A 16026-nucleotide genomic window follows, 5' to 3' on the forward strand; every position below is an offset into this window, starting at 1 on the left:
AAAAATCGAAAAGAGATTGAAAGTAAATATGGGTCCAGTGAGTGGTTGGGACGCGGCGATTCAGACAGTTAGCAGGCCTGTGCTAACAAGCTAACAGTTAGTAGGCCGGGGCTAAACAAGGTAGCAGTTAGTGGAACGGGGCTAAACAAGCTAGCAGTTAGCAGGCCGAATTAGCAAGCAAAGGAGATAGCAAGGGCTAGAAAGTTAACCTTTGGGGGACGTCGCAATGGGGTGAGTCTGTTTATGCCTCTTTATGTAGTGACATCGATAGACCGGTCGTGGGTCCGGATATTGTAGCCCAGGAGTATGCTTCGGTGGTAGCACAGGAGCTCTGGCCGGGCTAGCTTCAAGCTAAGTGGGTGGAAACGCTAGCCAGGAGTAATCATCCGGGGTTGTGGTTAGCTAGTTAGCTAGTTGTGAAGATCCAGCTGAAAATGTTCCGTTTGCGGTGGGAATCCGGGGATAAAAAAATAATAGGTCCGTTATGCTCTGGTTAGAGTCGCGTTGTTCGAACTGGCGAGAGCTTTCCGAGCTAAAGGTTAGCTGATGACCGGTTAGCTGAAGACCGCTAGCAATGGTTTGCTGACTGATAGCTGGTAGTTAGCTGGCTAGCTTCAGTTGAGAGGTTCCGGATCCGAAGTAAATATAAATACTTTAGAAAAAAAAGCAGATACGCGCTACATTGGGTGAGACGGGATGCAGGAGAGTATTTAGAGGTTGAGGTTTAGCAAAATGTTTTAAAAGATATGCGAAGAAAATTATGTAAAAAAACGATATGTACAAGGGACACAACACAACAAGACGTCTGACTGCTACGCCATCTTGGAGTAGTGTGCAGTGTGCAGTGTGGTTGAGATTGCATCGTCTGTGGACCTATTTGGGCTGTAAGCAAATTGGAGTGGGTCTAGGGTGTCAGGTAGGGTGGAGGTGATATGGTCCTTGACTAGTCTCTCAAAGCACTTCATGATGACGGAAGTGAGTGCTACGGGGCTGTAGTCGTTTAGCTCAGTTACCTTAGCTTTCTTGGGAACAGGAACAATGGTGGCCCTCTTGAAGCATGTGGGAACAACAGACTGGGATAGGGATTGATTGAATATGTCCGTAAACACACCAGCCAGCTGGTCTGCGCATGCTCTGAGGGCGCGGCTGGGGATGACGTCTGGGCCTGCAGCCTTGCGAGGGTTGACACGTTTAAATGTTTTCCTCACGTCGGCTGCAGTGAAGGAGAGTCCGCATGTTATAGTTGCGGGCCGTGTCAGTGGCACTGTATTGTCCTCAAAGCGGGCAAAAAAGTTATTTAGTCTGCCTGGGAGCAAGACATCCTGGTCTGTGACTGGGCTGGTTTTCTTTTTGTAATCCGTGATTGACTGTAGACCCTGCCACATACCTCTTGTGTCTGAGCCGTTGAATTGAGATTCTACTTTGTCTCTATACTGACGCTTAGCTTGTTTGATTGTCTTGCGGAGGGAATAGTTAAACTGTTTGTATTCGGTCATGTTTCCGGTCACCTTGCCCTGATTAAAAGCAGTGGTTCGGGCTTTCAGTTTCACGCGAATGCTGCCATCAATCCACGGTTTCTGGTTTGGGAATGTTTTAATCGTTGCTATGGGAACGACATCTTCAACGCACGTTCTAATGAACTCGCTCACCGAATCAGCGTATTCGTCAATGTTGTTGTCTGACGCAATACGAAACATATCCCAGTCCACGTGATGGAAGCAGTCTTGGAGTGTAGAATCAGATTGGTCGGACCAGCGTTGAACAGACCTCAGCGCGGGAGCTTCTTGTTTTAGTTTCTGTCTGTAGGCAGGGATCAACAAAATGAAGTCGTGGGCAGCTTTTCCGAAAGGAGGGCGGGGCAGGGCCTTATATGCATCGCGGAAGTTAGAATAGCAGTGATCCAAGGTTTTTCCAGCCCTGGTTGTGCAATCGATATGCTGATAAAATTTAGGGAGTCTTGTTTTCAGATTAGCCTTGTTAAAATCCCCAGCTACAATGAATGCAGCCTCCGGATAAATGGATTCCAGTTTGCAAAGAGTCAAATAAAGTTTGTTCAGAGCCATCGATGTGTCTGCTTGGGGGGGAATATATATGGCAGTGATTATAATCGAAGAGAATTCCCTTGGTAGATAATGCGGTCGACATTTGATTGTGAGGAATTCTAAATCAGGTGAACAGAAGGACTTGAGTACCTGTATGTTGTTATGATCACACCACGTCACGTTAACCATGAAGCATACGCCCCCGCCCCTCGTCTTACCAGAAAGATGTTTGTTTCTGTCTGCGCGATGCGTGGAGAAACCAGTTGGCTGCACCGACTCCGATAGCGTCTCTCCAGTGAGCCATGTTTCCGTGAAGCAAAGAACGTTACAGTCTCTGATGTCCCTCTGGAATGCTACCCTTGCTCGGATTTCATCAACCTTGTTGTCAAGAGACTGGACATTGGCGAGAAGAATGCTAGGGAGTAGTGCACGATGTGCCCGTCTCCGGAGAAGACCGCTCCGTTTCCCCCTTTTACGAAGTCGTTTTTTTGGGTCGCCGGCTGGGATCCATTCCGTTGTCCTGGGTGAAAGGCAGAACACAGGATCCGCTTCGCGAAAGTCATATTCTTGGTCGTACTGATGGTGAGTTGACGCTGCTCTTATGTTCAGTAGTTCTTCTTGACTGTATGTAATGAAACCTAAGATGACCTGGGGTACCAATGTAAGAAATAACACGTAAAAAAAACAAAAAACTGCATAGTTTCCTGGGAACGCGAAGCGAGGCGGCCATCTCTGTCGGCGCCGGAAGTACGCCGAAATCATTATCAGTTAGCATGAGGAACATTCAGGGCCTAAACTCATCAACCTTTGGACTGAAGAGTTTAGCACTGGAGTTCAACAAAAATCTTAAAGATGTTGACATCATCATTCTGCAGGAGACATGGTGTAAGGCTGACACTCTGTCACTCACTGTCCCACAGGCTACAGAGAGGAAATTGTGCTGTCACAAAAACACAGCTCTGTCAAGAGGCAGAGACTCTGGAGGACTGATCATTTGGTACAAATCCCAACTACAACATCTAATTGATCCCCTCAAAATTGACAAATATCACATTTGGTTAAAACTGGAAAAAAAACTTGTACTGACAGAAAAAGATGTGTTCCTTTGTGCAATATATATCCCCCCTCAGAATCCCCATATTACTCAGAGGAGATCTCCCCCCCCCCTCAGAATCCCCATATTACTCAGAGGAGATCTTCCCCACCCTTGATGAAGAGACGTGCCATTTCCAGGCCCAGGGAAATGTGCTCATCTGTGGGGACACAAATGCGCCCACAGGAACACTACCTGATCTAACGAGCACACGAGGGGACAGCTTTAGTGTTTCTAACTGTCTTAATCTCCCCCATAGAAACAACATTGACAGCACCGTCAACAAAAACGGCAGCTCTGTAGAACGGCAGCTCTGTGGAAGCCTGGATCTGTACTTTGTCAATGGTAGGTTACGGGGGGACTCTTTGGGGAGATTTGCCTACTGCTCACCTCTTGGCCACAGTACAGTATGATCACAGACATTGACCCTTTCTCTCTCAGCTCATTCACTGTCAAGCCACTAACACCTCTGTCTGATCACAGCCAAATGACCTTGTTCCTCAAAAGAACAGACATGGAAACAACCACACATTCACAGCCCAGTAAGTTGTACAACATCAGACATTCATACAGATGGGCCCAAAACAGCACAGAAGAATACCAGAAAGCAACCAGTAACCAAAATATCCAAACACTCTTAGATAACTTTCTGGATACCACATTCACTCACAGTAAAGAAGGCATCTAGCAGTATAAAACATCAACTATATATTCAGGCAAACGGCAAAAAAAGCACAATTGAAATTGATAAATAACAAAACAAAAAAAGATCACAGATGACGACTGGTTTGATGCAGATTGTAAAATTATAAGGAAAAAACTTAGAACACCTCCAACAAAAAGCACAGAGACCCAAATAATGGTGAATTACACCTTCATTACTGTGAGACTTTAAAACTCTATAAACATACACTCAGAACCAAAAAAGCACAGTACAACAGCAAGCAGCTGACACTAATTGAGGAGTCCATAAACACACACAACTTCTGGCAAAATTGGAAAAAAACTTGTAAAAAATCTAAACAAGAGGAACTAGCAATAAAAAATGGTGACATATGGACAACCCATTTTAAAACACTCTACAACACCGTTCAAATTGACACAAACGCAGAACAACATCAAATTCATGAGAAGTTGAATGGATTAGAAAAAGCTATAAAGGACAATCAAAATCCACTGGACTCCCCAATTACTGACCAGAAGCTCTATAAGAAACTTCAGGCTCTCAAATTTAAAAAGGCATGCGGACCTGATGGCATCCTAAATGAGATGCTCAAACTCACTAGTGCAAAATTTCAATTGGCTATATTAAAACTGTTTAATTTGATCCTGAGTGTAGGTTATTTCCCTGACATCTGGAATCAAGGAGTCATAACCCCAATCTTTAAGAACGGAGACAAATTTGACCCTAACAATTACAGAGGCATTTGTGTGAACAGTAACCTGGGGAAGGTTTTCTGTAGTATTATAAATGTAAGAGTTCTAAACTTCCTTAATAAGCACAATGTCTTGAGTAAAAGCCAAATTGGATTTATACCAAAACATGGCACAACTGATCATATTTACACCCAACACACCCTGATAGATAAACATGTCCACCAAAATAATACCAAAATATACGCTTCCTTTATCGACTTCCAAAAAGCATTTGATTCTATTTGGCATACAGGACTGTTCTACAAAGTTATTGACAGTGGTGTAGGGGGTAAAATATGACATAATTAAATCAATGTATACTGGCAAAACATGCAGCATTAAAATTGGTAAGAAAAAAAACAGAATTTTTTAACCAGGGGCGGAGCCTTCGCCAGGGTTGCAATCTGAGCCTTGCACTCTTCAATATTTACATCAACGAATTGGCCACTATTCTAGAAAAATCCTCAGCCCCTGGTGTTAGTCTCCACAATTCAGAAGTTAAATGCCTACTCTTCGCAGATGACCTATGCCTGCTGTCACTCACAGCACATGGCCTACAGCAGAGTCTGGACCTGCTAGAGCAGTACTGCCAGACCTGGGCCCTGGCAGTAAACCCCTCAAAAACTAAAATAATGATTTTCCAGAGAAGATCCAGATCTCAGGGAATTAGACCAAAGTTCTCAATTGGTACAAAATATATAGGAGTACTGTACACGCTACAATTACTTAGGTTTAAAAATAAGCTCAACTGGACACCTTAATGAGGCAGTGAATGAACTGAGAGAGAAAGCACGCAGGGCATTCTACACCATTAAAAAGCTAATAGCTATTAAAATTTGGCTAAAACTAATTGAATATATCATTGAACCAATTGCACTTTATGGCAGCGAGGTGTGGGGTCCACTTGCAAAACAAGATTTCATCAAATGGGACAGACACCCCATTGAAACCCTGCATGCAGAGTTCTGTAAGATTATCCTATATGTCTAAAGGAAAACTACAAACAATGCATGCAGGGCAGAATTAGGCCAATATCCACTAATAATGAAAACTCAAAAAAGAGCAATTAAGTTTTGGAAACATCTAAAATACAGTGACCCCCACTCATCTCATTACCAAGCCCTCCAATGCCAAGAGCTGAGCAAAGAAAATAGCCCCCTCATCCAGCTGGTCCTGAGTTCCCAAACCTGTTCTACTAACACACTGAAGCCTCAGGACCATCCAATCAATCAGGATAAACCAAATCTCAACACAGTCAAAACAAAACTACATTGCTTATTGGGAAACACAAGCACAAAGCAAAATGCAGTGCTATCTGGCCCTAAATCGACAGTACACAGTGGCTAAATATTTGACTATGGTTACTGATCAAAACCTTAGAAAAACCTTGACAAAGTACAGGCTAAGTGAGCACAGCCTTGCCATTGAGAAGGGTAGATAGACACAGGAAAAACCTGGCTCCCTGTAGAGGAAAGGCTGTGCAACCACTGCACAACAGCAGAACCTGAGACGGCGCTGCATTTCCTGACAAAATGTCAAAAATATAAAACACTTAGAGTGTCATTTTCCCAAATTTGAAACCCTTATTCAAGGTTTCAAAGACCTCTCTGATGAGAGTAAGCTACCCGTCCTGTTGGGGGAGGACGCAGAGAGCTGTGGGTTGGCAGCGCACTACATAGCTGACTGCCATAAGATGAGGGACAGTGTCTGACAGACCAATCAACCTGCACATGTACTCTACTGTATGCTTATTGTTATATGTCTGGTTATTTTGACCCTTGGTTATTGTTGATACTGTTGTCCCGTTGACAATTTTGATTCTCATTTTTATTTATTTTTATATTGTAAATATCGAAAATAGGCTTTGGCAATATGTACATTGTTACGTCATGCCAATAAAGCGAATTGAATGTAATTAAAGAGAGGGATAGAGCGAGAGAGAGAAATAGAGAGGGGGAGAGAGAGAGAGGGAGGGGTAGTGAGAGGGAGGGATAGAGAGAGTCACTTTTGTTTATCCATTTTACTTGCTTTGGCAAAGTAAACATATGTTTCCCATGCCAATAAAGCCCCTTGAATTGAAGAGGTCCATCCTGCCGTGACAGCCATATCATTAAGTTAGCTAGAGGATAGAATTCCTTATGCAGCTAGGAAAGTGAAAGGGAGCAGTGTTGGCAACTGGGTAAGAGGACCCCACAGAAGACCCTGTTTATTCTGCATGAGGAGACAGTGAAGGAACATGCACACACACACCTAACCAAGTCCCGAAAGAAATACAGACAGCCAATGAGTCAAACACCTTCACTACAGTACTTGGTTTCTATTTACATTTTTAATTTCCAATATCCCAAAATCCCAATATTCATGACATGTAAAATAAAAACACTGCAGCGATTTACTGCACGTGGCATTTACTAAGCTAATTCAAATGATTTATATAGGCTATTGGGTTGTAAATAAAACTAGTAGCCTAGAGAATGCTGAGGACAAAATGACAGATAAACTTCAGACATCTTCAGAGTGGAGGTGGTAGGAACTGGGAAGCAGTGTTTTAGTTCCAGGTCAGAGGTTGGGGGATATAACAGTGGTGTATTCCAACAGAACAGGGTTCATGCTATAAACACACTTCACTACAGCAGTTCTCACACCTAACAGACAACAAGTTGAAGATGGTAAATCCACCTCTTCTCCACCTCCAAACCACTAGTAGGCTGGGAATCATTTAGTTTCCAACCCATGTTATGCTCAATAGGCCATGCGTCTGTACTCTGTGACTGGGGGGAGTTTTTCAACTCGCTCTACTTTTTACTCTACTGTCCCGATCACAACCCCAGAAGTCCATTTCAATTTTGGCCCTGTCCACCGCCTGTCTGCCTCTGTCCGTAACCAGCGTGTTTGTGTACATTGAACATGATCTTTCAAACGTCACGCTGCTTTCGTCCATTAAACAGCAATGACAATATTTGGACGGCAGCCTAAGCACCGGAGTATAACGTTTCTGTGAGGACAGGGGATTTAGTTTGGATACAGTAGGGCATTTTTAACCAGAAATAATGATCCAGGCTTGTGTCAACAAGTAGGCTATAGGCCTATACACTCTAAAGAGCAACAAGGTCAATTCAACCACTTTAGATTTCTACAGTTGCTAATGTCTGTCAACGTACAATAAGCACATTGTGTAAATGGGTATTAACATCTACAGTTGAAGTCGGAAGTTTACATACACTTAGGTTGGAGTCATTAAAACTAGTTTTTCACTCCACAAATTTCTTGCTAACAAACTATAGTTTTGGCAAGTCGGTTAGGACATCTACTTTTTGCATGACACTGATTATTTCACTTATAATTCACTGTATCACAATTCCAGTGAGTCAGAAGTTTACATACACTAAATTGACTGTACCTTTAAACAGCTTGGAAATTTTCAGAAAATGATGTCATGGTTTTAGAAGCTTCTGATAGGCTAATTGACATCATTTGAGTCAATTGGAGGTGGATGTATTTCAAAGCCTACATTCAAACACAGTAGCTCTTTGCTTGACGTCATGGGAAAATCAAAAGAAATCAGCTAAGACCTCAGAAAAAAATTGTAGACCTCCACAAGTCTGGTTCATCCTTGGGAGCAATTTCCAAACGCCTGAAGGTACCATGTTCATCTGTACAAACAATAGTATGCAAGTATAAACACCATGGGACCACGCAGCCATCACACCGCTCAGGAAGGAGACGCGTTGTGTCTCTTAGAGATGAACGTACTTTAGTGCGAAAAGTGCAACTGAATCCCAGAACAACAGAAACGGACCTTGTGAAGATGCTGGAGGAAACAGGTACAAAAGTATCTATATCCACAGTAAAACGAGCCCTGACCTCAATCCTATAGAAAATCTTGAAGCAACATCTCAAGACATCAGTCAGGAAGTTAAAGCTTGGTCCCAAATGGGTATTCCAAATGGACAATGACCCCCAAGCATACTTCCAAAGTTGTGGAAAAATGGCTTAAGAACAACAAAGTAAAGGTATTGGAGTGGCCATCACAAAGCCCTGACCTCAATCCTATAGAACATTTGTGGGCAGAACTGAAAAAGCGTGTGTGAGCAAGGAGGCCAACAAACCTGACTCAGTTACACCAGCTCTGTCAGGAGGAATGGGCCAAAATTCACCCATATTTTTGTGGGAAGCTTGTGGAAGGCTACCTGAAACATTTGACCCAAGTTAAACAATTTAAAGGCAATGCTACCAAATTCTAATTGAGTGTATGTAAACTTCTGACCCACTGGGAATGTGATGAAAGAAATAAAAGCTGAAAAAATTAATTCTCGACTATTATTCTGAAATTTCGCATTCTTAAAATAAAGTGGTGATCCTAATTGACCTAAAACAGGGAATTTTTACTTGAATTAAATGTCAGGAATTGTGAAAAACTGAGTTTAAATGCATTTGGCTAAGGTGTATGTAAACTACCGACTTCAACTGTATATGGTGCATACAATGAGAACTGGTGCAGGCACGTGAGAGGACAGCTAACACAAGGGTCCTGTTTCCCAGAGAACAGGGGCTGCGTCCCAAATGGCACCCTATTTCAGACACAATTGTATGTCAAAAAAAGTGCATTATAAAGGGAATAGGGTGCCATTTGGGATGCAGAGAGGCTAATATTCCCACCGTGCCCCTCAGGTGTTTTCTAAGCTTCCCGAGAGGAGGTTCCGTTCCCCCAAAATAATAAACGGGGGGTTCAGCGGCCACCGAGCCCAGGGACGTGTCAACCGCAGGCAGCACGAGCCGATCTCTGAGGTGGTATAGGCTTACAAGCCCAGAGCCCAGAGACCAGACAGTCTGAGGTAGGGTGGAGGCAGATTGGAGAGGGTAGTCTACGGCTGCTAATCCCTTGGTCTTCCTACACGTTGTCCTGAACGTCACTCCCCAGAAACATTCATACAGCCCACATTGTGTGTAGCATATATCATGGTGTGTTTTAATGACTAGGACTGCAGTCTAAGAATGTGTTTGACCATCTGGGCTATACTATATTAAGAGGCTAATCAAATTCCAGTTCAAATGAGACCATGTACGCAATGACCACAAACTAGTCAAATCCACCAAAGACTTCACCTAAAACTAATGTAAAGCACCTTTCCATGTCACATTAAAGCAGTGCAGCATTTGAAGTACAGACAGCTACAATCACTTCAAAAGCTCCAAGTATAACAGGGTGGGAGGAGACCGAGTGGACATATCCCAAATTGCACACTTTTCCCCATATAGTGACCTAATTTTGACTAGAGCCATATCGCCCTGGTCAAAAATAGTGCAGTTAATAGGGAATAGGGTGGAAGTTGGGACGCAGCCTGATTGCCTGCCAAGCCCAGCCTATTAGCATCTAACTATAGCAGAATGAAAGGGAAAAGTGACCGACCACAAATGAAGCTGCTCAGGGCTAATGCTGAAGGCCTGCTGACAGAAAGTTGGTCTCCAACCGCCCTGCACCTGATTCAGGTGGAAATTGAACGTTGTATTATATTTCCTGTGGCTTTTTGTGGTACGAGGTACTTGGCGACGGAACAGTAGAAAGGGAGGAATTTATAGAAAGTACACTTGAGTAACTAATTTAATTTGAAGAAGAACGTCTGTTTTAGTTTGGATACGTATGCCGGGCGGTTCCACAAACAGGCTCTACTTTCTGTCATGCAGCTGGGGACGTTGTCGTGTCGATAAAAAGCCTGCAAAGTAGTGCACTGTGCAGGGACTCTGGATCTGTCCCAAATGGCACCCTATGGGTCCTGGTCTAAAGTAGTGCACTATATAGGGAATAGGGTGCCATTGGGGACGTAGCACCTGTGAACTCAGCCGAAAGACTATATTAGTTTCATCTTTCTCCTCTGTGACATAATCTGATTAACAGAGACGCTAGGGGCCCAATTGTCTGTCTGGAAGGGCAGGTGAGGAGAGACAGAGGAGGATGACAGGAGGAGAGGAGTCTGGTTAGGGTCCACTGTACAGTAGGCCTGAATCTCCCTCTCTCTTATTCCCTTCCTCTCTCTCAGTCGCTGACACTTGTTCTACCTCCGCTAGGGATCTAGTCCTGACCAGGCATCCGATGCTCCACAATTACCCAGGTGAGGCATGATGCTTACCATATGCCCAGGGACAGGCTGAGCTGTTTAAACTTGTCAGATTACGAGGATGTTTTCTCTGCTATTAGCCTCTTCCAATACCTCTGTTTCACAGCCCTGTGTACGGGTGGAATCTGGATCTGCAGAACGGGTAGTGAGGGTGGTGTGTGTGTAGGATGGGGTAGTAGGGTTTAAAGTAATAGTGTGTCACTGACGATAGACATGAGTTCACCTGTGCAGCACCACTGTAAGGTGAGAGGGTGAGAGGGTCCCCCCCCCCCACGAGAAGGAGGAAACACATTAAAAGGCCAGCCTGTCTGTCTAGAGCTGGGTTGGATCAAACAGCCCTCCCCTCTCCCTGCAATGCTGAGGATAAGAGACACTGAAAGCTCATTCAGCTCAGCTTTCCTTGAGTCGAGAGAGAGAAAGTGGAAAAAAGAAAATCAAACACATAAATGGTCTTGGCGGAAGAAGAGAAATGTGCGTCCTCTATTGTTACCCTGACTTATGGGCCTGCTTCACGGCTGTGCGGGTCGGGGCGGGGCGGGACATCATTCTTCTTTAATGAGGTATATATTACGCTACAGTAGCGATGGTGAATTAGGCCGCATTAGGCTGTAAACCTAGAGGGCATTTATAGATTGCAGCTGACGCGACCCACAGTGTGAGTGCCAGGCAGCCGGTGGCAGGACGTCAGTGACTGGTTGGCTCAGTGTCCGGATGATGGTGGTGGAATTCACATCGCTAAGTGGTGGTGCCAATTCATCACCATGACAAAGAACATTAAACATTTCAAAAGCAACCGCCGCCGAGCCCCTCTCCCACTCACACCCCTCCGTCCAATCCTAACTGTCAGCCCTCGACAGTCACACAGCTTCTTAATTGGTCGGACCTCCACTGCCCAACGTTTCATAGGGTTTTTAAGAGGGAGAGGTGGAAGGAAGGAGGACGAGAAGGAGGAGGAGTGAATGACTTCCGAGCTCTGCTTCGTTGGCTCCTCATTAGCAGACTAGCATTTCCCAAAACACAAAACACATATTCCAGTCAATTCAGGTCCAATCTAGCACCACTTGTTTGTTGAAACCGCAGCTGGCAACAGGTAGGTGAGGTTTTCTTTCTCGTCACAAACTCCTCCTGCTGGGGAACTACGGGTACTGAAAAGCCAAGGCTGCACAATTCTAACTTTTCGACAATTTCAACAGCCTGAGAAGGTCTGTAACTGTGAACAGACAAAGGCTTTGTGAAGAGCTATTCAGGGTTTAATTGGAAACCAGTGAAGGAACATGAACATAACCCTTTGCCCACAGACGGACAGAGTTCCTTCCCCAGGAGAGATGTATAACAGGGATTAAGCCTGATCAGCCATGATCCACTGTGGTCAAACACTCGGTGAGGTCCTGAGGTCCAGCCACATGCCTGCCTAAATGTTATGGAAATGTAACCCACAATCATTACCATAATGACATCTGTGCCATCTGACATTACATTTTTTTGGGCTGACACGATCTGGACTTTGAACATACATAGGCCTACCCATCATTATCTGGTGAAAAGCCTTAGTCCAAAGCCATGCATAACAAACCCAACATGAAAGGAAACCCATTCTGTTTCCTCAGTCATGTCCCAACCTCAGGTTAGGTCCCAAATGGCACCCTATTCCCTATTTGGTTTGGTCAAAAGTAGTGCACTATATAGGGAATAAGGTGCCACTTGGGATGCAACCATTATAATTCTGCTGGAGTTTATACACGTGGCTCAGCTCGCATTGGCACAGCACAACCTGGATCCTGCGCACACGCACACACAATAATAGAGAAAACGTTTATGTAGTGAGGGGAGGGAGGTAATATGATGTCAATTCTCTCCCCCTCCCTTCCCTTGTCTATGACACAAAGACCGCAGCCAACAGACTGATCAGAAACTGTCTGCTACTGACCAACAATTGCCTCTGATTTAAAAGCCACATTTCTTTACAGCACTTCAGAACTTCACCTATAAACGACATGCTAAAGATACTGTCAACCCTGGGCTTTGTCCCTTGGACTAGTGGTAGGGTAAGTGAATAGAGGGAAGAGTGGTGTTGCTGTAGTCTGCAGACTAGACAAGGGTAGTGGGGGGGGGGGCAGACAGACTACAAACTGCGGACAGCATATGGTTCACTCATTAGCACCGTCTGCCAGAGAAATAAAGATATCAAGTGTGTTCATCTCCGGCACTCTGTTTTAATAACCCTGCCGCCTGGTCCGGCCCAGAGAACCTCTTCACATAGACACATGACCCGACACGGTCCTGTCGCGACATTAAGACAGCCTTGTACAGAAGGAATGAGAGAGACAGGACTAGAACAAGAGGGAGAGAGAAAGGGGAAAGCGTGTGAGACAGGGAGACCCTGAAAAACAGACAAAAAGTAAAAGCTTGAAAAAAGGAAATGAGCGAGAAAAGGAGGGGTGTTATGATCCTAACACGACCGTCACACACACACTTCTTTAAAGGCTTAGGAGGGGAAAATAGGAAGGGGTACAGTAGGTTTACCTTGACCAGCGAGTGGAGGCTCCTCTCTCCGAACATGTTGTGTAGAAAGGTGCTGTCGTCCTGGCTGTGGACATGGGGCTGCAGCTGGGAGGGCAGGGCACACAGCAGCTCATGCAGACCTGGAGGCACAGAGAGGGAACAGGAGGAAACCACGCAGTCAGCGCCCATCACACACAGAGACAAACATACACTGAGTATACAAAACATTAAGAACCCCTTCTCTTTCCATGACAAAGACTGACCAGCTGAAGGACAGGAGACAGGTTGACAAAGGATTTTTAAGCTTTGAGACAATTGAGACATGGATGTGCCGTTCAGAGGGTGAATGGGTAAGACAAAAGACTGACGTGCCTTTGAAAGGGGTATGGTAGCAGGTGCCAGGCGTATGGGTTTGTGTCAAGAACTGCAACGCTGCAGGGCTTTTCACGCTCAACAGTTTCCCGTGTGTATCAAGAATGGTCCACCACCCAAAGGACATCCAGCCAACTTGACAAATGTGGGAAGCATTGGAGTCAACATGGGCCAGCATCCCTGTAGAACGCTTCCGACACCTTGTAGAGTCCGTGCCCCAATGAATTGAGGCTGTTCTGAGAGTAAAGGGTGGGGTGTTCCTAATGGTATACTCAGTGTGTACCCACACACACAAGTTCCCTCTGAAGTTGTCAAGGGGGAGATGAGGGGGCAAGGAAGTTCTACAGACCTCTAGGAAAGGTATCACCAACCCATGTTAAAGTGACCGTGGGTGTTGAGCTGCACTGGTCTACTCTGGACCAGACTAAACCAGACCAGAGCAGACCAGGTCATCAGGAGGCAATAAGCCACTTCCTCTCACAGCTCGGCACTTCCTGCCTTTGTCTCAGCGCTTCCTGTTGTTCCAGGAACTCCGTCACCAACGTCACTCAATAAATCCCACAAATAAATCAATCTTAGTTTCTGCTGAAGTCCCGGATTTGAACTAAACATATATACGTTTTAGAGAGAAAAATCAAGGAACAAAGGCCTTAGTGAGTGTGCTGGTTGGTCTAAGCGCTATAGTATTGAGTTGGATGAAATGGCCACAGTCTAAGACCTGCTGTCCTTGGACTAAGTGGAGACGTGTTGTATTGGGACTATATTCTGGAGAACATGTTCTGGTGGGTCTAAGTAGTGTATTGGGTCTGGTCTAGTCTCACGTTGCCATACCTCCAAAATCAAGTCAATACTTAAAAACAATGTTTTTTTTAGCTAGATGTCTGCAATAGGCCACTTTGTGGGTTAACTCAACTGAGATGTTAGGTAGGTAACTACTGTAGCTTTACATACTGTATAGTTAATTAAATGTCATCAGCAAACGTTAGCAAACTTCCTATCAGCAAGCTATCTTGAATCAAATGCATTCAAATGCATTTGTATTTAACAGCTATGGAAGAGGGTGAAATTACAGCTCCACCTGGCAGTAAAGGGAGAGTGTAGACAGGACAGGTCATTTTGTGGGAGGACATTATGACAAGATTCTCCAGTTCCAGTCCCTAAAGGGGGGAACTTTGATGACAGAGAGATACAGCAACGTAATATTGAGTGCCGTCTAATTTGAGTTTAATGAAGCCTGTTTCTTCGTGATGTGTTCTGTCCTCCGATATGGAAAGCTGTGAAAACCATTTTGCAGATGAAGAGACATGGAATGTCCCAACAATGAATGTCCCAACAGACTAAAGGTATATACTATATGCCATGGGTTATATTTGTAGGCCTACCTATATTAGCAAATGGTGTATACAAAAATACAGTTAAACATCACACACAAATGTATATACCGATTACAATTGGAGCAGCCCAACCCTACTGGACATATGCTGGGTGAGCAGGGTTCTGTTTCAGCCCAGCAATAACACACCTGATTCAACTTAACAAACTTAATGAGTTGATCATCTAGTGTGCTATTGCTGGGCTGGAATAGAACCCTGCTCACCCAGTAGATCTATTGCTGGGCTGGAATAGAACCCTGCTCACCCAGTAGATATATTGCTGGGCTGGAATAGAACCCTGCTCACCCAGTAGATCTATTGCTGGGCTGGAATAGAACCTTGCTCACCCAGTAGATCTATTGCTGGGCTGGAATAGAACCTTGCTCACCCAGTAGATCTATTGCTGGGCTGGAATAGAACCTTGCTCACCCAGTAGGTCTATTGCTGAGCTGGAATAGAACCCTGCTCACCCAGTAGATCTATTGCTGGGCTGGAATAGAACCTTGCTCACCCAGTAGGTCTATTGCTGAGCTGGAATAGAACCCTGCTCACCCAGTAGATCTATTTCTGAGCTGGAATAGAACCCTGCTCACCCAGTAGATCTATTGCTGAGCTGGAATATAACCCTGCTCACCCAGTAGATCTATTGCTGGGCTGGAATAGAACCCTGCTCACCCAGTAGATCTATTGCTGAGCTGGAATAGAACCCTGCTCACCCAGTAGGTCTATTGCTGGGCCGGAATAGAACCCTGCTCACCCAGTAGATCTATTGCTGGAACAGAAGTCTGCTCACCCAGTAGATCTATTGCTGAGCTGGAACAGAAGTCTGCTCACCCAGTAGATCTATTGCTGAGCTGGAACAGAACCCTGCTCACCCAGTAGGTCTATTGCTGAGCTGGAACAGAACCCTGCTCACCCAGTAGATCTATTGCTGAGCTGGAACAGAAGTCTGCTCACCCAGTAGATCTATTGCTGAGCTGGAACAGAACCCTGCTCACCCAGTAGGTCTATTGCTGAGCTGGAACAGAACCCTGCTCACCCAGTAGATCTATTGCTGGAACAGAGGTCTGCTCACCCAGTAGATCTATTGCTGAGCTGGAATAGAACCCTAC

At 44.8% G+C, this 16026-nt stretch overlaps 1 protein-coding gene across 4 annotated transcripts in view; it reads right to left on the bottom strand.

Annotated features, from left to right (window-relative positions):
- Positions 1-16026, bottom strand: part of LOC112216522 (MAGUK p55 subfamily member 7-like) — a 291219-nt gene that overhangs the window by 166682 nt on the left and 108511 nt on the right. For all 4 annotated transcript variants that reach the window (XM_042299106.1, XM_042299107.1, XM_042299104.1 and 1 more), the window contains one exon: positions 13191-13309. In XM_042299106.1, the coding sequence (XP_042155040.1) occupies positions 13191-13309 (119 nt within the window). The remainder of the gene's footprint in view (positions 1-13190; positions 13310-16026) is intronic.

Source organism: Oncorhynchus tshawytscha, linkage group LG16, assembly GCF_018296145.1.
Source record: "Oncorhynchus tshawytscha isolate Ot180627B linkage group LG16, Otsh_v2.0, whole genome shotgun sequence".
In the NCBI taxonomy this organism is placed as follows: Eukaryota; Metazoa; Chordata; class Actinopteri; order Salmoniformes; family Salmonidae; genus Oncorhynchus; species Oncorhynchus tshawytscha.